The sequence below is a fragment of the Microcebus murinus genome, chromosome 16 (assembly GCF_040939455.1).
Source record: "Microcebus murinus isolate Inina chromosome 16, M.murinus_Inina_mat1.0, whole genome shotgun sequence".
Classification (NCBI taxonomy): Eukaryota; Metazoa; Chordata; class Mammalia; order Primates; family Cheirogaleidae; genus Microcebus; species Microcebus murinus.
The window spans coordinates 62,711,725-62,731,995 of NC_134119.1; the positions used below are offsets into that span (position 1 = coordinate 62,711,725).

Genomic DNA, 20,271 nt, shown 5'->3' on the forward strand with positions numbered 1-20,271 from the left:
CACGGTCGATGCTGGGCACCCCACATCTCACTCTGCTCTTTTATTTTTGTAGTAAACTCTGGAGGTGGCTGTGAGGGTCGTGGGGGGCTGGTGGGGAGGGGGCCCCTCCTGGGTGGGGGCTGGGGGCGGGGTTATTGCTCTGAGCTCCCTGTCCCCAGGGGGGCCTGTGTGGGAGGGTGTCAGGACTGGGGCCGGCACAGGGGGTTGGAGACACGGCCACACAAACACGCAGGTCACAGCACAGGGGCGGGCAGGGGAGGCTGGGCGCCGTATTGCACTTCGGGAGTGGGGCCAGGTGGGGACCCCCTCAAACTGGAGCCTAGGGAGGAGGCTGGAGGCCATCACTTCCCTCCCCCTGCTATGGAGGGGGAGGTGAGACCCCCACTGTGGGGCTGGGGAAGAAGGAGCCCGGGGCAGCGACGTACCGGCCCTGGGAGGGGCCGAGGGTGGTCCTGGGCCTTGGACAGCACGTCGAGGGCAGATGGGGGGCTGCCCTGGGCCCCGCCTCTGTAGAACCCATCAGCCCACGCCTGCTCAGCTGCCAGCCCCCCCTTTGCCCGCCTTGGCCTTGGGGGGCACGGGGAGGCCCTCGTCGCCCTCGCTGTCAGAGCTGCAGCCACTGACGTCGGTGATCTCCAGCTCCGAGTCGCTGTCCTCCTTCCCACCCAGCGCGGCCTCGGAGCCCCCAGCCCCAGGCAGCGCCAGGCGGGGGGCCGCCGCCAGGCCTGAGGGTCGCTCGGGGCCCAGGCCCTCCCCCGTCGCAGCAAGCAGGGGTGCGGCTGTGGGGCCTCCCCCTGCCCCTGCAGAGGGCAGGTGGCCCAGGGAGCTGGCCAGAGGGTTGGGGTAGAAATGTGGGGGGTACAGAGAAGGGGGCAGCTTGGGGAAGGGGCCCGTGAGGTATGGGTTAAAGTTCCAGGGGTACTCAGGGAAGGCGCGGCCGTAAGGACCCAGCAGGCCAGGGGGCTTGGAGTAGCCGGTGGCACCTGGGGGGCACAGGGGTAGGTCAGGCTGGGCCCCGCAACATGGCTAAGTAAGGGGGCCGCCTCCTGCCACATCCCACCCCTCCTTTCCCACTATGTCCCCCACACGGCCTCTTGCCGCTTTCAGGTGCCTCCCCCAGCTCCATCTCCCCCACCCCATTTCCCGATTCCTTTAGCACCCCTGAAAGCCCTTCTCCCAGCTTGTTGCCCTCATTCCTTCCTCCCCCGTTTCCCATCCTGTGGCTTTTAAACACGGGCACACACACCCCACCTGGCCATGGGCCTCCTTCCTCCGACCTGTCTCTCCTCCCTCAAACACTCGCAGCATCCTCCCCCCACCCCCCACCACCATCAGCTCCCCGGGACCCCCAGGCTCTTACCAGAGCCCAGGAACGGGAAAGGGCTGTCCAGACGTAGTTTGTCCGTCTCAGGGGAGAACAGGGACGTCCGGGCCCCCGGCTCTCCCAGACGTGGGGCAGAGAACAGAGTCTGCAGGGTCTGGAGAGGGAGGCGAGAGGCGGCTGCTCAGACTAACTGTCCCCCCAGGGGGTTCGTGGCTGATGGGGGGGCACCGAATGCCCCAGTTCTGGGATCCCAGAGTCAGACTCACCTCAGGGGTGAGGGGAGGAGCATCTGGCCCAGGAGCCCCCCCAAAAGGACTGGGGGTCAACAAGAGTGGGGAGCCAGTGGCAGCTGCCGCCACGTCCAGCAGGGGGTAATTGACAAGCACGACTTTGCTGAAGTTGAACTTGTAGGTGAACCTCTTCCCTTTGGTCTTATGGAGAATCCGCTTGTTGTAGTAGTAACTGTGGGGAGAGGCACGTGGTGCTGGGGGGACACCCAGGGAGGTGAAGGGAGGGCTCAGCACAGTGCACAGAGCACAGCAATTTGGGGAAACTGAGGCCCACGGAAGTCCCTTAACCAAAGTCACAGGGCAAGAAAGGGATCAGGCCGGAGCTGGGATCCTGCCGTGTGTGACTCCAAAGCCCAGGACTCGGGTCCTTCTTGCCTCCCTTCCGCTCATAAGTGATTATAATAGCTGCACACACAGAGCCCTGTGCCTGGGACCCAACAGAACCTTGTCCTGGGACTTGGAGGGAAGGCCCCAGGGGGACAAACCAGGGAGAAGGAGGTAGGAGCCCAGGCTCCCAGCCCTCCTCACCGCAGGGCCCGGCTCAGCTTGTCGTAATTCATGTGGGGCTTGCACTTGCGGATGCCCCAGAGCCGGGCCACCTCGTCAGGGTCCTTGATGACGAATTCCCCGTAGTCCCCCTGCCAAGCGATGACACCCTGGTACTCTTCCTTCTGCAGCAGCTCCAGGATAAAGTGCCACAGCTGGATCTGCCTCGAGCCGGGGGACGACTCTGGCTTGTAGGCCCAGTCCGGGAAGGCAAACCCTGGGGACAGAAGGCAGGGAGTGGCACAGGGTCAGGACACCAAGTCCGGGGCTCTGAGTCCTACTGGACTCAGGAACCGGGAGGCGTCTGGTCCTCCTGACTCCAGGTCTGAGGAGCAGCTACCCAGTCTCAGGTATCTTCAGGGACCTGGTTTCCACTCTCCAAACCTTCCCTGGTGTCTAGTCCCCAAATTGTCCAAATAGTAGGAGAGAACCCAGTCCTACAGGGACCCTGGGTTGGTACTTCCAGCCTGATCCCCTCCCTGGGCACAGCTCCCCCAGGCACATCAGGGGTGGTGGGGGAGGGGGACCAGGTCTTGCTGCACCCATATGGTGGGAAGGAAAGGGTACTCACCCCACAGCATTGGCCCTTCCCTGCTGCCCCAGCCTGCCCTGGGAGCCTCTGGTCTCTCCTGCACCTGGAAACCCCCTGCTCTTGCCCCCATTCCCCAAAGCCCACCACTGACCCCACATCCAGGCAGGATCTATGTGCACATCTGTGTCTGCAGCTGCCTGTGTGCTCGTACCTTTTACAACCCTGCATCCCCTCCCTGTGTCCATGCCCATGTCCGTCTAAGACCCATCCAGATGAGTGTGTGTGTTTGTGCACACTCTCAGATGCCCACAGAAGACAACATGTCACACAGACATCCACTCACCCACCAGAGACTTTCAGCCACGCCATGGGACACACACACCAGAGTGCCACACTCCTACTGGGGGCCACCAAGGCTACATTCCAGACACAGTCTGCCCAAGACACGAGGTCACGTCATCTCAATACACATTATACACTCGTCACGACACACACAATTACACATCTCAGGCCCCTCAGAACTGGGGCCCGCTGTATGACAAGAGACACAGGCAAGATCCCAAAGGCCTGGATAACAACAGTGTGATCAAGGCAGTGAATGCAGCACCAAGACATTCCTGTCCCCAGATACACAGCCCGACAGCCACACACAGGGTGACACCATGACAGCAGAGCAAACCTCCCCAACCCACACGCAGGCACACACGCGTCAACGCTCTGACACATTCACCATGCATCACATTTTCACACTCGGGGTGTCCTGTGCCCCCCGTCCACATACACCCAGAAGCTGGGCGCAGTGGGGGGCGTCTTGCCCAGCCCTGAATCTCGCCTCCCACCCGGAAGGCCCAGGCTCTTGGTCCAGCCTCTGTGTTCGCTCCCATGCATGCCACATCCTCTGTCCCCTTCCCCTCCTCAGAGACCCCAGACCCAGGCATGAAAACAGAAGGCAGAATTAGCCTATAAAAAAGCCGGGAGCAGTGCAAGAATGAGGAGGAGGCCGTGGGTTGGGCAGGGGACAACACTGAGCTGGGGGACCAGGGTCCTTGTATCCACTTGCTGTGCGGTCACAGGGCAGGTCCTCGCCCTCCTCGCCGGCTTGGAAGTTCAGAGGTGGGGGGCAAGGAGGAGCAGCGCCTGGTGTGTAAAGGTGGGTTCTGGCGCCTCCCGACCCAACCGAGTGCTGGGCAATGCCAGGCAATTCCCTCCCTGAGGGAGAGTTTTTATCAACTCCTTTTGGGGTCTTCTCAGATGCCAGGGCGCAGTAAAGACCAAGCCGTGGCTCATCCCACACCCCGAACAAGTCCTAGTGGGGAAGCGACTGTATCACAGACACACCCACACGACCCCAAGAAGACAATGCAAAACCCAACCTGGAAACACCACCTGTCCTGGAATCACATCCTCAAACGTGCTGAGAGACACAGCCAGAGAGGACCCCAGCCTCAGCAGGCGGGCAGACACACATTGTGACAGCCCCAGTGCTCACACTCACACACGGACCCCGGGCTGAAAGCCAGACACAGAGCCCAGGGACGTGTCCCCCTCTCCCCCCCCCCACATTGCCCAAAATGCCGAGACATCATTTGGAATGCCACACACCACACGACAGACCTGCGAGAAACAGGCGAAGCCTCTTCGCCCGACTGGGGCAGGGGCACACTCGCGTGAGCTGGCAGACTCCCCCAGTCCTAGAACGCAGACATGCCCAGCCCAGCGACACTCAGGTGGCCTCAGATGTGCATGTAGAAGCAGTCACGCTGCTCGCACAAAGACAGACACACATTCCCAGTGTGACCCTTCTTGGAGAAACACTGAAGTGTGACAGGGACACACCGAGAGAAAACCCCAAATAAGCAGGCACAGAGTCACAGTCTCTGCCGTACACACACACACGCACACGCACAGACACACGCTGCACCCCAGCAGCGCCTGGGACCTGAGCTCAGTGTGTGTCCTGCAGCCCTACCGTCCACACCCCCAGTTCTGAGCCTCCACTTCCGAGCAAGCCGCGCTCTCTCCAGCTCCCTCTCCCCCAAGCTCAGGCCGGCTGGGTCACATCTCTCTCCACAGCCCCCTGCCTGGGTCCTGCCGTCTGTCCATCTGTCCATCCCCGCCTGGCCTAGCGCCCCCTCCGGCCCTAGTCCCTGCTCTCTCCGCCCGCGGGTCCCGTGGGAGCAGGCTGGGACGACTCCTCGGCCCCTCTCTGCCCTCCATGCGCGCCCGCCCTCCGGAAAGCCCGCAGGCCCCAGCAGGAGGTGGCAGGGAGATCTGGCTGTGAAGTTTTGAGCCAAGTTTTTCATGAAGGGGTTTGACTGGGGGGACACCCACGGAGGCCGGGGAGATGGACTCCGGGACAAGTGTGAGCGCGCAGAGATAGAGAAGCGGCGCGGCTCACTGGGGAGAGGGGGCCTGAGGGCTGGGGGAAGGGCTGGGGAGGTCCGGGCCAGTTACCGGGGGTCCAGAGAGCCGGCAAGGCGGGCGGGGCGAAGAGAAGGTCGGAGACACAGCTACAGTCCATGGCGGCGCCGGCCCTGCAGAGGCCGGGACAGACACGGGGACGGGGACAGGACAGGCAGGAGAGACAGACACAGGTCAGCCAGCAGGGGCGCTCCCAGGGCTTCCCCCTCTCCCAGGTGCCCCCCAGCCTGACACCCGCGCCCTCTCCCCCTACATCCCTCCTGGCCGCTCCCTCCGCGGGCTCCCTCTGCCCGCTGGTCTGCCGGTCCCCGTCAGTCCCCGATCAGCCGATCCCAGCCTGAGCCACCGTTGCTCCCCTCCCAGCCTCTGCTCCCGCAGCCTCCTCCTCACTCCGGAGCCTCGATCACTAACCACCGCCCCCAGCCTCCCTCCTCGCCAGCCACTCGCGCGCTCACACTCGCTGGCTCTCGCGCCCGCCCGCCCGCACCGGCTCTGCTGCTGTCTCTCTTCCCCGTCTCTCCCTGACCTCTCAGGTCGGTGGTCCCTGCGTCTCTGGGTCTCCCTCTGTCTCTCTCTGGCTGCCCCAGATCTATCTCGCTGCGAAACTCACCCCACGCCCGCCCCGCCCGGCTGACCCCCAGGCTGGCTCTTCCAGCTCCACGCAGCCCCGCGCATCTGGGGGCTCAGACCTGGCAGCAGCCCAGGCAGGCTTGGGGACAGCCCCAGCCTCTGCCTCTGTCCCTGCCCCACACACCCTGAAGGGCAGCCCCTAGCGCCCCAGTGAGCACTCCCACAGACCCCCAAACCTGCTGGCCACCCGAAGAACACGGCCACTTGGATGTGCCTCCCACATGGGCACCCCGTCCCTCAGATCTGCCTCCCCCCTCAGACACCCCTTCCCTCAGATCTGCCTCCCCCCTCAGACACGCCCCAGACACCCCTTCCCCTCAGATCTGCCTCCCCCCTCAGACACCCTCACAGACACCCCTTCCCCTCAGATCTGCCTCCCCCTCAGACACCCCCACAGACACCCCTTCCCCTCAGATCTGCCTCCCCCCTCAGACACCCCCTCAGATCTGCCTCCCCCTCAGACACCCCCACAGACACCCCTTCCCCTCAGATCTGCCTCCCCCCTCAGACACCCTCACAGACACCCCTTCCCCTCAGATCTGCCTCCCCCTCAGACACCCCCACAGACACCCCTTCCCCTCAGATCTGCCTCCCCCTCAGACACACCCCAGACACCCCTTCCCCTCAGATCTGCCTCCCCCTCAGACACCCCCACAGACACCCCTTCCCCTCAGATCTGCCTCCCCCCTCAGACACCCTCACAGACACCCCTTCCCCTCAGATCTGCCTCCCCCTCAGACACCCCCACAGACACCCCTTCCCCTCAGATCTGCCTCCCCCCTCAGATACCCTCACAGACACCCCTTCCCCTCAGATCTGCCTCCCCCTCAGACACCCCCACAGACACCCCTTCCCCTCAGATCTGCCTCCCCCTCAGACACCCCCACAGACACCCCTTCCCCTCAGATCTGCCTCCCCCCTCAGACACCCCTTTCCCTCAGATCTGCCTCCCCCTCAGACACCCCCACAGACACCCCTTCCCCTCAGATCTGCCTCCCCCCTCAGACACACCCCAGACACCCCTTCCCCTCAGATCTGCCTCCCCCCTCAGACGCCCCCCAGACACCCCTTCCCCTCAGATCTGCCTCCCCCCTCAGACACACCCCAGACACCCCTTCCCCTCAGATCTGCCTCCCCCCTCAGACGCCCCCCAGACACCCCTTCCCCTCAGATCTGCCTCCCCCCTCAGACGCCCCCCAGACACCCCTTCCCCTCAGATCTGCCTCCCCCTCAGACACCCCCACAGACACCCCTTCCCCTCAGATCTGCCTCCCCCCTCAGACACCCCTACAGACACCCCTTCCCCTCAGATCGGCCTCCCCACTCAGACCAGCCCTCCTTTCAGACCCCCTACCTCAGATCCCCTCTCACTCAGTCACCCCTCTGCTCAGACCCCTTATGCCCCTAAGGTACTCAACCCTTCCCCCTTTCCACAGCCCCTGCCCCTCAGACACCCACACCCCACTCCACACCCCATCCCACACCCAGTTCTACTCAGATTCGGTGCCCCTCAGACACTCCTCTTTGGGCTCCCCTTAGATACTTGAGCCCCTCACAGGCCACCCCCTCAGACCCACCTCTCCAGCACTTTCCTCAGACTCCCTCCTTTAGACCCCCTCAGAGACCACGCCCATCAGCGCCCCCACACCTTTCCTCCCAGACCCCCAGCTGCTCCCCACAGGTGCCAACAGCCTCAGAGCCCCGCAAACAGCACCTTGCCCCAACACTGGACAAGACTTTTCAGGACCCCGTGTCCCGCAGACACCAGCATCCTTCCCCACAGCCTACCCAGGATCTCCCCCATGTGCCCCCCAGCCTCATTGGCCCCCTGGGGTTCCCCCTGACCCAGGCTCCCCTACTCCTACCAGCCCCCATCCCCTCCCTGGCTCCCTGCGTCCTTGGTCTCTCCTCCCTTCTGTGTCGCCTCCCACCAACCCTCTTCTCTCTCCTCCACCTGGGGTCCCCCCTCTGTGGCCCCTGCACCTCTCCCCAGCGCCCTCTCTCTCCCGCTGTCACTCAGTCCCTTCCCAGTCTCTCTCTTGGTCGCCCACCCCCACCTCTTTTCCAAGTGTCTCTCCCCGGCCCCTCTCCTGTTTCTCCCTCCCTGTCTCCCTGTCTCTGCTGTCTGTGTCTCTCCCTCTCCCACCTCTGCCCCACGTCCCGTCTCGTCTCCCCCCCTTCCCGCCTCCCGCTCTCCCTCTCCCGCCCCTCCTTCCTCCCCCGCCCCCACCCCCCGTTGGCCCCTCTCATTTCCGTGTTGGTTTTGATTTCTCTTCCCGACGCTTTCAACTCCCCGCCGCCTCCTCCGGACACGTTATAACGAGGAGCCGTGGGATCGGCGCTCCGGGCCCTGCTCCCACGCTCCCCCCGCTGTCTCTCACATGCGTCTCTGCCATCTCCAGGTCTCTGCTGCCACTTCTCCCGTCTCTGTGCCCAGCCCCGTCCTGCTTCACGCCCTAGGGGGACCTCGGCCCCCACCCCACCCCTCCCGCTGGGTCCCCGCCCTGCCCCACTCGCCCTGCCCTGGCTGGGCCCTGTGCGTTCTGGGTCCCCACATCTCTCTGTCTCTGTGTCCCCGCATCTCTGGGGCTCCACAGGGCTGTTTTTATGTCCAGGGTCTCCACACCCAACCTCGCTGCCTCTGTTTCCTCGTCCCCACATCCCCTCGTCCCCATGTCCCTGTCCCTGTGTCTCTCTGTCTCTTTCTTCATCTCCACACCCATCCTCGTGTCTCTGTGCCTCTGTCTGTGTGTCTCCATCTCCACGTCTCTGTTTCTGTCCTGGTGTTCGGTGTTGGTCTCTTGGGGTCCCTTTGATCTTGCCCTGCCCCTGGCACCCCCCTGGCCCCATTGATCGCTGATCGACCAGCCAGCGGAGGGAGTAGGGCCTGCGGCCCCGGGTCTACAGGGCCGGACAGGGGCCTGGTAGGCCGGCTGGACAGACAGACAGACAGCCGGCCCGGTAGCTGCGGAGGGGGAGCAGCCGCAGCCCCCACCCCTCCCCGCCGGCCGGCGCGGTGCGGATGGGGACTCCGGGCAAGCTTTAATTTTTAATTTTATTTTGCTTCCTCCACCCCCCTCCGCCCCCCATCTCCACCGCCCGCAGCCATGGCACCGAGTGTGTGTGCGCATGTGAGTGAGGCAGCGTGCAGGGCGCTGGGCAGCGAGAGGCCGCCTCCTGCTCTCCCTGCCAGCACAACCGCACAGACCATCCAGCCCGGCACGCACACCCCTGTGCCACCCAGCGCACGCTGCACAGACACACACGGCGACACTAGCACACACCACCACCGCCACACAACACACATCTCCCAGATCCATGTGTCAAAGTCACACGCACCAACACTGGCACACACAGTCACACACACATCAGCACAGTCACAGACGTTCACTCAGAAACACAGACACATACACAAGACACCAATTCGATCCCTCACAGAAACAAAGACACACAATCACAAATCCCAGACACGCACCCTACATAGACACACAGTCACGCGCTGAGGCTCCCAATCAAATACAGAAACACAGATCTACAGCACACACGCAGAGACATCACACAGGGACACACCCAGACACACAAGTGCACGGCCACACGCCAGTGACGCAAAAGTACGCAAGGTCACACCAGAGACCCTTGAGTGAGCACACCTGTACTTAGTCAGGCGTGGAGCGGTAGAGGTGTGCACACCAACACCACCCTAGACAGCCACAGCCAGACCCCAGGCACGCCTGGCCACACACACACACACACACACACACACACACACACTCACACTCGCACAAAGATCCTAGGACCAGCACATCCTGTACGGCAGCTCCCGCAGACACACACTCACACACAGACAAGACACACACAAAGCTCAGTCGGGGTGGGGGGGCCCTCCGAGCTAACCCCACCCCAGGGTCCCTGCTGCTCCTGGTGCCATCTGTCCATCTGTCTGCCTGTCCCTCCCTCCTTTTGTGGACTTCTCAAGCACACCTCTGCATGTGTGTGTGTGTGTGTGTGTGTGTGTGTGTGAAGTGTGCACTTGTCTCACACCTGCCAACGTCACTGTCTCTCATGACACAGGTCTCGGCTGTCCCCCAGCGCCCGTCTGAGTGTCAGCGTCTCTGTGTCCCTCTCTGTCTCTCCCACCGAAGGTCTTTGTTGCTCATCTGTCTGCCTCTCTCTCCAAATATCCCCATCTCTGAGTGTCTCTGTCTCTACCTATCTCTGTCTCTGTCTCTGTCTCTGGGCCTCTCTGACTGTCTCTCTTTGCCTCGTCTCCTGCCCCCCCATCACCCGCCCCGGGCTGGGGTTTAACCAGTTGTTTTGATTTCTCTAAGCTGTGCCGGCCGCCTCGGGAGCCGCCTCGGGCCTCGCACCCCCCAGCCCCTTCATCCCTCGCCCGGCCCCCCACCTCCCCTTAACACAATCTGCACAAGTGGAATGAAAATTGATTTTTTTTTTAAATTTCATATCTTCTCCGGGGCTCTGTCTAAAGAGGAGAGAGACGCGGCCCGAGACCCTTCTCCCGCCACCGCCCCCCCCCATGCACATGCCGTGCCCTGCCCCCCCCCGCATGCACATGCCATGCCCTGGCTGCACCCCGCCCCCCCACAGCCGCACACCCAGACACAATCTGGGGACACACCCTCCCTCCACCACACGCCCGTGTAGGACACATCTGTGCACACAGTGGAGACCACAGCAACGCCCACCAGTGGGCACCGGCTCCACGCACAGCCTGGGGGGGCCTGCTGCCCCCCACCCCGTCTCCCCACGGATGAGGGAGGACCAGCCCCCGCCCCGTGCAGCTGGGCGCAGCAGCCCGGCTCCCGGCGGTCACCACTCCACACCTGTGCACATGCACCTGTCCACCCAGATCAGGGCCACCCAGGCTCAGGGGCCGTCCCACCACAGGCACCGAGGAGGCCTGAGGCCGTCCTAGAGAGGAGGGGCGGGGGTGACGAGGGCTTTCCTGTACGGACCTGTCCCCTCACCCCCAGTGCTACCCCATTCCTGCCCTGCCCACATGGACCAAAGGCCCTGGCCCGACCACAGGTGGGGATGTCTCTGTGCCTGGGGGGCACACACACATCACACCACACACACATCACACCACACACACATCACACACACATCACACACACATCACACCACACACACATCACACACACATCACACCACACACACATCACACCACACACACATCACACACACATCACACCACACACACATCACACACACACATCACACCACACACACACACATCACACCACACACATCACACCACACACACACACATCACACCACACACACATCACACACATACATCACACCACACACACATCACACACACATCACACCACACACACATCACACCACACACACATCACACACATACATCACACCACACCACACACATCACACACATACATCACACCACACCACACACATCACACACATACATCACACCACACCACACACATCACACACATACATCACACCACACACACATCACACACATACATCACACCACACCACACACATCACACACATACATCACACCACACACACATCACACACATACATCACACCACACACACATCACACACATACATCACACCACACACACATCACACACACATCACACCACACACACATCACACCACACACATCACACACACATATCACACCACACACACATCACATCACACCACATATGCACACACATCACACCACACACACATCACACACATATAGACACCACACCACACACATCACACCACACATATCACACACACATATACACCATGCCACACATCACATACATATGCACACCACACATATCACACCACATACACACACATCACACCACACACATCACACTTTATACATCACACCACATACACACCACACGCATCATATGTACACACCGTATCACACACACCACACATATCACACACCACATCGCACACACATCACAGCATCACACACATCACACACCACACACATCACACCATATATACACATACCACACACATTATACACCACACCATACACATCACACACACCATATCTCACATACATACTACACATACCACACACACCACATACACATGCATCACCCACATCACACACCACATACATTACACATACTATATCACACATCACACTACATACTGCACACACACCACACACACTACACACACCATGTCACACACACAACACAAAATACACATCACATACACCATATCACACACACACCACACATGTCATCACACACATCACATACATGCCACACACCACACACATCTCATATACACATTACACGCACACCACATACACATATACATACTATACACATCTCATACACATACCACATACATATACACATACCAAACCACCCACACACCACATACACACACTACACCGTATCACACACACAACACACATCACACACACCACACCATACATATGACACACCACACACACCACATGCATATCTCACACACAGACACCACACACACACATCACACCCACACACCACACACTCACAGACGCACCTTGCTACTCCTCTCAATGCCACACATTGTCATCTCCACACGGGCACACAAAACAAAAGGACAAAAACACGTAGTCACTCATAACACACAGACCAGGAAAGCACACACAGTCACACCAACACACATCGGCACAGAACACGGCCTCAAACACAGAATTGGACACAGGTTCACACAAGTTGCACCCACACGCGCCATCCAGCAGCTACACACAAACACACAGCCACACAAAGACATGTAGCCGCACACTGTGCACACACAGCCACGGGTACTCTTTAGGGCCGGACCCACCGTCTCACTCTCAACTGCTACGAACGACACTCTTCCTGCCCCACCTGCACAGAGCACACTGCCCACGTCCGAACCCACACTCAGACACAGGCCCACGGCTCAGAGACAACAGCAGCCCCTTAAGGCAAACACGCAAACTCACACCGCCAGCCTCTGACACAGATCGGGGCTCCTCCATCTGCACACCCACTCACCAGCCCAGCCACTGGTGTCCCCTCAGGGTCACACCCACTTGGTCCTTCCACCTTGTTTCTCTGAGACTCAGCCTTTCCATCCTGCCCTGTTCACTCGGGCCCACCTCTGTGACCACACGATTTGGGGACACCAGACACAGCACAACTCTGGAGCTCTGGACGGTCACACCAGACACAGCTAAACCCCACACACAAGTCACACGGACGTGCTCACAGACATGACACGTGTGGCTTTACTTGGCCCCATGCTTAGTCACCTGTGTCCGGGAACAGGCACATCTACACTTGTCACATCTACATACACTGTGACACAAGTCACACAGTCACGTACACACATAGCACTAGAAGGCGCACACACACACACACACACACACACACACACACACACACGGGGACCTCTGGCCTGCTGCACAGGACAGACACAGGGACAGCCTGGCACACAGACAGGCACCCACCGGCTTCCTGGCCTGGAGCAGGTGGGTCTGTGACCCCAGGTTGGGTGGTTGGGAGGCGCCAGGCCAGGCGGGCAGGGCAGCGAGTGACTCACTCCCAGCCCCTCTCTGTCTCTCCCTCTCGCTGGCGTCTCTGTCTGGGCCTGTATGGTATGTGTATGTCTCTGAGTCTCTGTCTCTCTCCCCAAGTCCCAGTCTCTGCACGGATGTCCCTGGGGCTGCAGCCAGCGCTCAGAACAGTGTCAGTGGGGGGGTTGGCGAGGGAGCGTCCCCAGGGAGGTGGGAGCCGCAGTGCCACGCACCCCGCCTACCAAATAGCACTGGGGGAGGGAAGCGGGAGGGCGGGAGGCGCCACCGCCAGGCTCTGGCTCTCGATGCTCCCCCACCGCCTGCAGCCCCCTCCCCTTGGAGACCCAGAGAGATGGAGGAGGCTGGAGGGGACACAGAGAGACATGCGGAGAGGGAGAGACGCAGAGATGGAGAGAGACAGAGAAAGGGGAGCAAGAGCGAGGAAGGGGTGATGGGGGAGAGGTGGACCCTGACCCCAGAGAGGGAGGAGGGGCAGAGACAGAGAGAGATGGGGGACCAGAGGGAGGACAAGTCCCACAAAAACAGGAAGAGTGAGATGAGAGATACAGAGAGAGAGAGAGACAAAGAGACAGGGGGGGGGCCGAGCTGCGGACCCCAGGAAGATCGAGAGCGAGAGCGGGTGGGGGAGGCCGAGACGAAGTGAATCAGAGGGCCGAGGTCACGGGAGAGCACAGGCCGTGGAGGAGAGGAGGGGCAGAGATGCGGAAAATTGAGGGATTAGGGCGAAGGCAGGAGAGTGGATGCGGAGGGTGGGGCCGGCGGGGAGAAGGCTCCAAGGCGGCCCCAGCCCACCCGTCCTTCTTCAGTCCTGGGGGCAGTGTCCCCTGGGGCCTGGCCCACCCCAAATACCAAGCTGCCCACCCCTCCTCCTCCTCACTCCCCCCATCCCCACTCCAACCTCACTACATCCTCCTCCTCCTCATCCCCTTCCCAACCCCAAGTCCTTCCTTAACCCCAGCTCCACCCCATACCCGGCTCCCCGCACCCGGCACCCCACACCCAAGTCCCCAGACTCTGCCCCACTTCCTGGGCTAGACCCCAGCCCCACCTCCGGCACCAGGGAAATGACTGGTGTCCAGTGCTGCTGCAGGGGTGGAGGACGGAGGGCCAAAGGGGAAACTGTCCTGGCACCAGAGCCCCTCCAGACCATACCCACTGAGGGCCAGGGGTTTCGTGTCCCATCACGGGGCCAGCACCAAGTGCGTGCTGAGGAAATAGTGTGTAAGTGAAACTGAGCAGGGCAGGGAATCAGAGGGAGAGGGACAGGGATGGGGAATTAGGGATGGAGCTGGGAGCTACAGGGGCAGGGAGAGACAGGGAGATAGACTGACAAGGAAATGGGGGCAAAATGGGGAGAAGTGGGCGACTGAGGGTTAGGGAGAAGGAGGAACAGAGAAAAGGGGCCAAGACCCCCAGAGGGCGCAGGTGAGGGGCAGAGAGTGGGAACAGGGGCAGGTCTGGACTCGAGGAGGGACAGGAAGCAGGAGGCAGAGGCAGCGAACAAGGCCCCAGGGCCCGGGAGCGGCTGGAGCTGGGTGCCCCGGCTGCGGGGATCCCGCGCGGGCCAGGGTCCGGCCGGCTGGGGAGGCTAGGGCTCCAGGGGCATCAGGCGCGGTGCTAATTCAGCGCCATCGATCAGACGGGATGAGAGCAATAAATTATTGTGACAAGATGCAATCCTGGCCCGCGCACTGCCGCCGAGGCGGATCGATCCCTGTCCCCAGCCCCACACCGGGTCCCATGCCCAGGCCTGGGCTGGCTGGGATGCCTCTGCCCACCGCTCCCTCCGTCCTCTCCGCGCGCACTCTCTCCCACTGACAGCTAGGCGGGTGGCAGCACTGGGGCAAGGCAGGACCAGAGGGGGACCCGCAGAGGGAGGTTCAGCCCCGGCTCTGACCCGGCCTTTTCCCTCCCTCAGCACCCCATCCTCTCCACCACCTGGGAGATAGGACATGCCGCCGCCGAGGTGCCCATTTCACAGATGTGGACACAGAGGCTCAGACAGGGAACGTGACATGTGACGTGGCCAAAGTCCCTCAGGGGTGAGTGGTGGAGGCTGGACTTGAACGCAGGGCAGTACCACGTCAAGCCCTGCAGTACTTGCACTGTTAGGGGAGAAAGCAAGGGACAGAGACAGAAAAGGGGAAAGAGACAGAGAATGAGACAGAGACAGTGAAGGGTACAGAGAAACGGAGTCAGAGAGATATACAGAGACATGGAGAAAAGCAGAGACACAGAGACAGAGAACCAAGAGAGACAGAGAGAGACTGAGAAAGGCAAAAAAAAAAGGAGAATGCGACAGAGGGATGGAGAAGAGACAGAGGCACAGAGACAAGGAGATACTCAGAGACAGGCAGAGCCCAGCGGAGGAGGGGATGTGGAGATGGGGAAGGAAAGAAGGTGGGGGGGGTGGGCTGCAGGAGGCCAGGGCGTGGGGGGAGGCAGGTGTGTGCTGGGAGGGGCTTTGCTGGCTCCGCAGGGCTTGGGGGCAGGTGGGGGAGGATGCAATGACAGCCTTGGCCCCAGGAGTCCCTGGGGGAACAAACCCAGGCAGTGATGGCGAAGAAAGTGCTGCCACAGTCACTAGGTGGACAGGTATGTCTGGTGGGCAGGTGTGGGAGGCAGGGACACCTGGACGACAGGAGAGCAGTCTCCGAAATCAGATGGCCCGGGTTAGACCCACTTCTCCAATATCTACCAGTCTCTGGGATCGCAAAGAAGCTCTCTGGGCTCAGTTTCCTTCTCTGTAAAATGGGGATAAGCGTTAAATGCCTGCCTCATAGGGGTCCCTTGAGGACCAATGGGACAATAGGTGTGAAGATCTTAAACAGCGCTGGTCACAGGTCACAGGGTCTGGAGGTGTTGTAGTCCTCCACCTCCTCCTCCCCCTCCTCCTCCTCCTTTGCCTCCTCCTCCTCAATGTTGGTATGTATAGGGGAGGGCGGGCGTCCCCTGGTGAAACAGGTGGGGAGCACTTCCGCAATGCAGACCCTCAGGCTCTGCCCCAGTCCCAGGCCTTAGCCCGGGAGTCTGCACTCTAAGGAGCCCACCAGGTGTTTCCAATGCTGAAGTTGGGGAACTTGGACTTGAGGGATTCTGTATGGCGCAAGGAGCAGGTGTCACGTGTGTTAACACACGCTACAGGTGTTACTATGTGCACGGAGAGAGGCGTTCCCTGAGGAGATAGCTGGTTGGAAACACGTGCTATGAGCAGGGATAGGTGTTTCTGGAGAAAAGCAGGCTAGAGACAGGTGTGAGGGATCTGAAAAACCTTCAGGTCCTAAAGGTGTGGGAGGGACAGGTTGCAGGGATAGTTAGTGAAGAAGACGAACATAGAGAATGAGGCAGTTGGGGGTGGACAGTGGGTTGATGATGCTCACAAAAGGGGCGAAGGGACAAGCATCGTGTGGATGTTTGGAGGGAGTAAAAGGAGCGAGCTGGTGCCAAGTGGGGGGCCAGGTTCCTGTCTGTGGGGCAGGGCTGTGTCCAGGAGGAGCGGTCCCCTTTGGGCACAGGTTGCTAAGGACAGGAGTGTGGCAGAGATCCGGCTGCAGACATGTAAAGCGAGATTAAGGAGGGGGGCGTGGGGTGTGTGGAGATCTCACTACCTGTTTGCTGAAGAAGCGAATGAATGTGCACCTGAGCAGAGGAAGCTTGAAGTAAACAGGTGAGCAATGGCAGGTGTGTGGAGGTGTTGGTGTGACCTTGGGCAGAAAGGAAAGAGGAAGTGAGAAACATGAGAAAGGAAAAAAAGAAGAGACATGGATAGATAGTACCTGGGGGACAGATGTGGAGAAACCGGTATACAGGTAAAGCAGATACCTGTGGCCAAGGATGCACTTCCTGTCCAAACCTGTATATGTGTGAAGTGGGAGACCAGGAAAGGCAGAGACAGAGTGAGGAAGAGTCAGACCCGGGCGAGTAGCAGGTGTGCAGGTGGGACTCAGAGGACAAGGGCTTGTGGGGAGGCTTGTGGCCGAGGAGGGATCTATGGAAGGAGGTTGTGCACGACACCCAGGGATCAGTGGATGTGTTAGGACATAGATGAAGACGGTGCCTCTGTTTTCTGGGATGAGTTACCTGCAAGACAAGCAGGAAGGACAGGTATGGGGCACTGTGTTGGAGTTGAATGAAGTTGGCAATTTCTGTGGAATGAGGCAGAGAGTAGTGTGAGCAGCAGGTGTGTGCTGGAAGCTCTTCTGGAAGGATTCGGTAGGGGTGGAGGGGGAGGTGCAGCATTATAAGGGAGAAGAATGGGTGGGAGCCAGGAGGGTGGGCAGGGCCTGCGCTCTACCTGAGCGGCACAGGTTAAAAGTTTAAAAGTGCGAGTGTGAGAATGTGTGTGTGTGTGTGTGTGTGTGTGTGGTGAACAGGTACTACGTCCTTGAGGAAAGGGAGAGGTGACGAAATAGCGATGTGTGAGAAACAGGTGTGTTTAGAGCATTAGAGGACAGATGGAATGGTTCAGGGACAGGTAGGAAGGGGACAGTGTGGCATGAAAAGAGACAGATGCAGGGATTCAGGTGGGAAGGGTCACATTTGTTACCTGGAGGAGCAGGTAAAAGGGGACATGTGTTACCTGAAAAATCACAGACATCTTTAGGGTAGGTTTGAGGGGGACAAGTGTTACCTGGAGGGGCAGGAGAGAAAAAATAGGTGTTACCTACAGGGGCAGATAAAGGAAACAGGTGTGGAGGACAGCTGTTACCGCCAGGGGACAGGTATAGGGAGACAAATGCTACCTGGAGGTCCAGATGTGGGGAGCTGAAGGGGAAACATGGATGTGACAGGTGTGTTGATAAACAGGTGTGAGTGAAAGGTGTTACCTGAGGCCACAGGTGTGTGCAGGGTGACTCTGCCGGGTGATTTGCTGACTCAGTTTCTCTTGCTTCCCTCTCCTCCCCTCCCTGGGGACCAGTTCCAGCTCTCAGGTCCCTCCCAGGGCTCCTGCGCTCCGCAGGACACGCAGTTAGCTCTTGGCTCAGCCAGGCCCAGCCTGCCGGCGGCCGAGGCTCCTGAGGCTGCTTGGCGATGCGCAGCGCGTCTGGGCCTCGGCGGGCCGGCCAGGCGGGGGGAGCGGGCGGGGGGGCCGTTTAGCCGTGATAGATCCGCGCGCCGCTTGTCTCTTAATCTCCGGAGCGACCGATCGATTCGCTATTTCCCTTTGTTGCCAGAAAATTCGATCCTGGGCCTGGAATTAGGTCCCCGGCTTAATCTGAGCGGAAACCAGCGAGGGGGAGACAGAGACAGAGATGCAGGGAGAGACCGAGATGGAGAGACAGTGAGAGACAGAGAGAGGCAGAGACTGAGAGGCAGAAAGAGAGATACTGAGAGAGAGAGAGATGGAGGGACATAGGCACAGAGATTGGGGGGAAATAGTCTTAAGAGTTGAACCCAAAGAGGTGGAGGAGAGGCTGTGAGAGAGAATCCTGGGAGAGTTGAGGTGGACACAGAGACACTGTCAGAGACAGAGACAGAGAGGCAGTGAGGAGACACCTAGCCAGGGGAGAGATGGCAGAGGTGGTCCAGCAGGGCCCTGACAGTGGTGGAATGACAGACAGAAAGGGTGTCCCAGGGGAACACAACCCCTCCAAGGTCAGGGCCAGGCCTGTGCTCCCTGCCACAAAGTGGGGAGACCCCAGAATTGGCCAGATGTCCTTCCCACAGACCCTGTGACCCCTCATACCAAATAGCCAGACTCCAAATACCCAGATCGAAATTTGCAGACCCTCAGCCTTGAACTCCAACTCCAAGTCCAGACTTCCTGGCTTCCCTCAATCCAAAGCCCCATGCCTACCCCAATCCTAAATATCCACACCCCCAGTCCTGACCCCAGACAGTCACTCCCAACCTCAAATATCTACGTCTTCAGCCCCAAATATCCAGTCTTTTGGTTCTGAGCCCCCAGGTCCCAAACAGTCAAGCCCTCAGCCCTGACCTCTAAACCCCACCCGGACCCTCGCCCCAAATATCCAGACTCCTCAGTCCCAAATATCCAGACACACCCTCAGGTCGGCCCGCCAGCCCCCATTCCCAAATATTCAGACCCCAGTCTCTCGCCGACCCCATCCTGGTCGCTGTCACACACTCTCCCTCCCCGCATCGCACCCCCGTCTCGAGGCCGCCCCTCCAGCGCTGTCCCCCTCCCACCTCCCCAGAACTGGGCGCAGCCCCATCCCGTCCCCCCAGCCGGGGCTGGTGACCCCCTGGCCTCCGCGTCTCCCGCTCCCCAAGCCCAGCTCCCGAGGTCTCCCGAGACCACCTCCCGCGCCCCGGCCCCCGCCTCGGGCAGGAATCCCCGCCCCCCATCCCCGCCCCTGCGCCGGCCCGCGGCGCTCACTCACTTTCTGGGATTTGCGCATCCGCTCCGGTCCCGGAGAAGTGTTTAAAGTTCGGATCCCGCAGCCATGGCCCCCGCGGCGTCCTGGGGAGGGGGCACGGGGGCAGGGGGCGGGCGGGGGGAGACGCCCGGAGACCCGGGGGACGGGGATAAGAGGACGCGGAGAGGGAGTCTCCGAGACACCGTGCCAGGGAGAGACCCAGAGAGACAGCCAAGGGGACAGAGACGGGGGCGAGCAGAGACAGGGAGATGCAGAGAGAGAGGGAGAGACACCGAAACAGAGACGCGCAGAGAGATGCAGACGCGGAAAGCAGAGGACCGAGCTCCGGGCGGGAGCGCAGTGAGCGCGGCGCGGGCGGGCGCCCGGGCAGCGGGGTCGGCGCGGGGCGCGGGGCGGCCCTGCCTCTTGCGCTTCCTCCTCCTCCTCCTCCTCCTCTTCCTCCTCCTCCTCCTCCTCCCTCTGCTCCTCCTCGGCGCCCGCGCGCCTCCCGCCCTCGCGGCCGCCGGCCCCGCTCGGCGCGCAGATATATGGAGGCGGCGGCGGCGGCGGCGGGCGGTGCGGGGGAGGGGGCGGGAGCGCGATCGATGGAATATAATTTTCCTCAAACTCGGA

General features: G+C 60.7%; 1 protein-coding gene across 1 annotated transcript; it reads right to left on the minus strand.

Moving 5' to 3' along the window:
- Window positions 1-25: 25 nt before the first annotated feature.
- On the minus strand, window positions 26-20,059 carry ERFL (ETS repressor factor like). The gene is made up of 6 exons (XM_012758467.2): window positions 19,663-20,059; window positions 5,147-5,226; window positions 2,143-2,377; window positions 1,591-1,786; window positions 1,361-1,478; window positions 26-983 (listed from the first exon to the last, which is right to left on the minus strand). The coding sequence occupies exons 2-6, from the start codon at window positions 5,211-5,213 to the stop codon at window positions 535-537; spliced, it is 1,065 nt and encodes a 354-aa protein (XP_012613921.1). The 5' UTR covers window positions 5,214-5,226; window positions 19,663-20,059; the 3' UTR covers window positions 26-534.
- Between the last annotated feature and the right edge of the window lie 212 nt (window positions 20,060-20,271).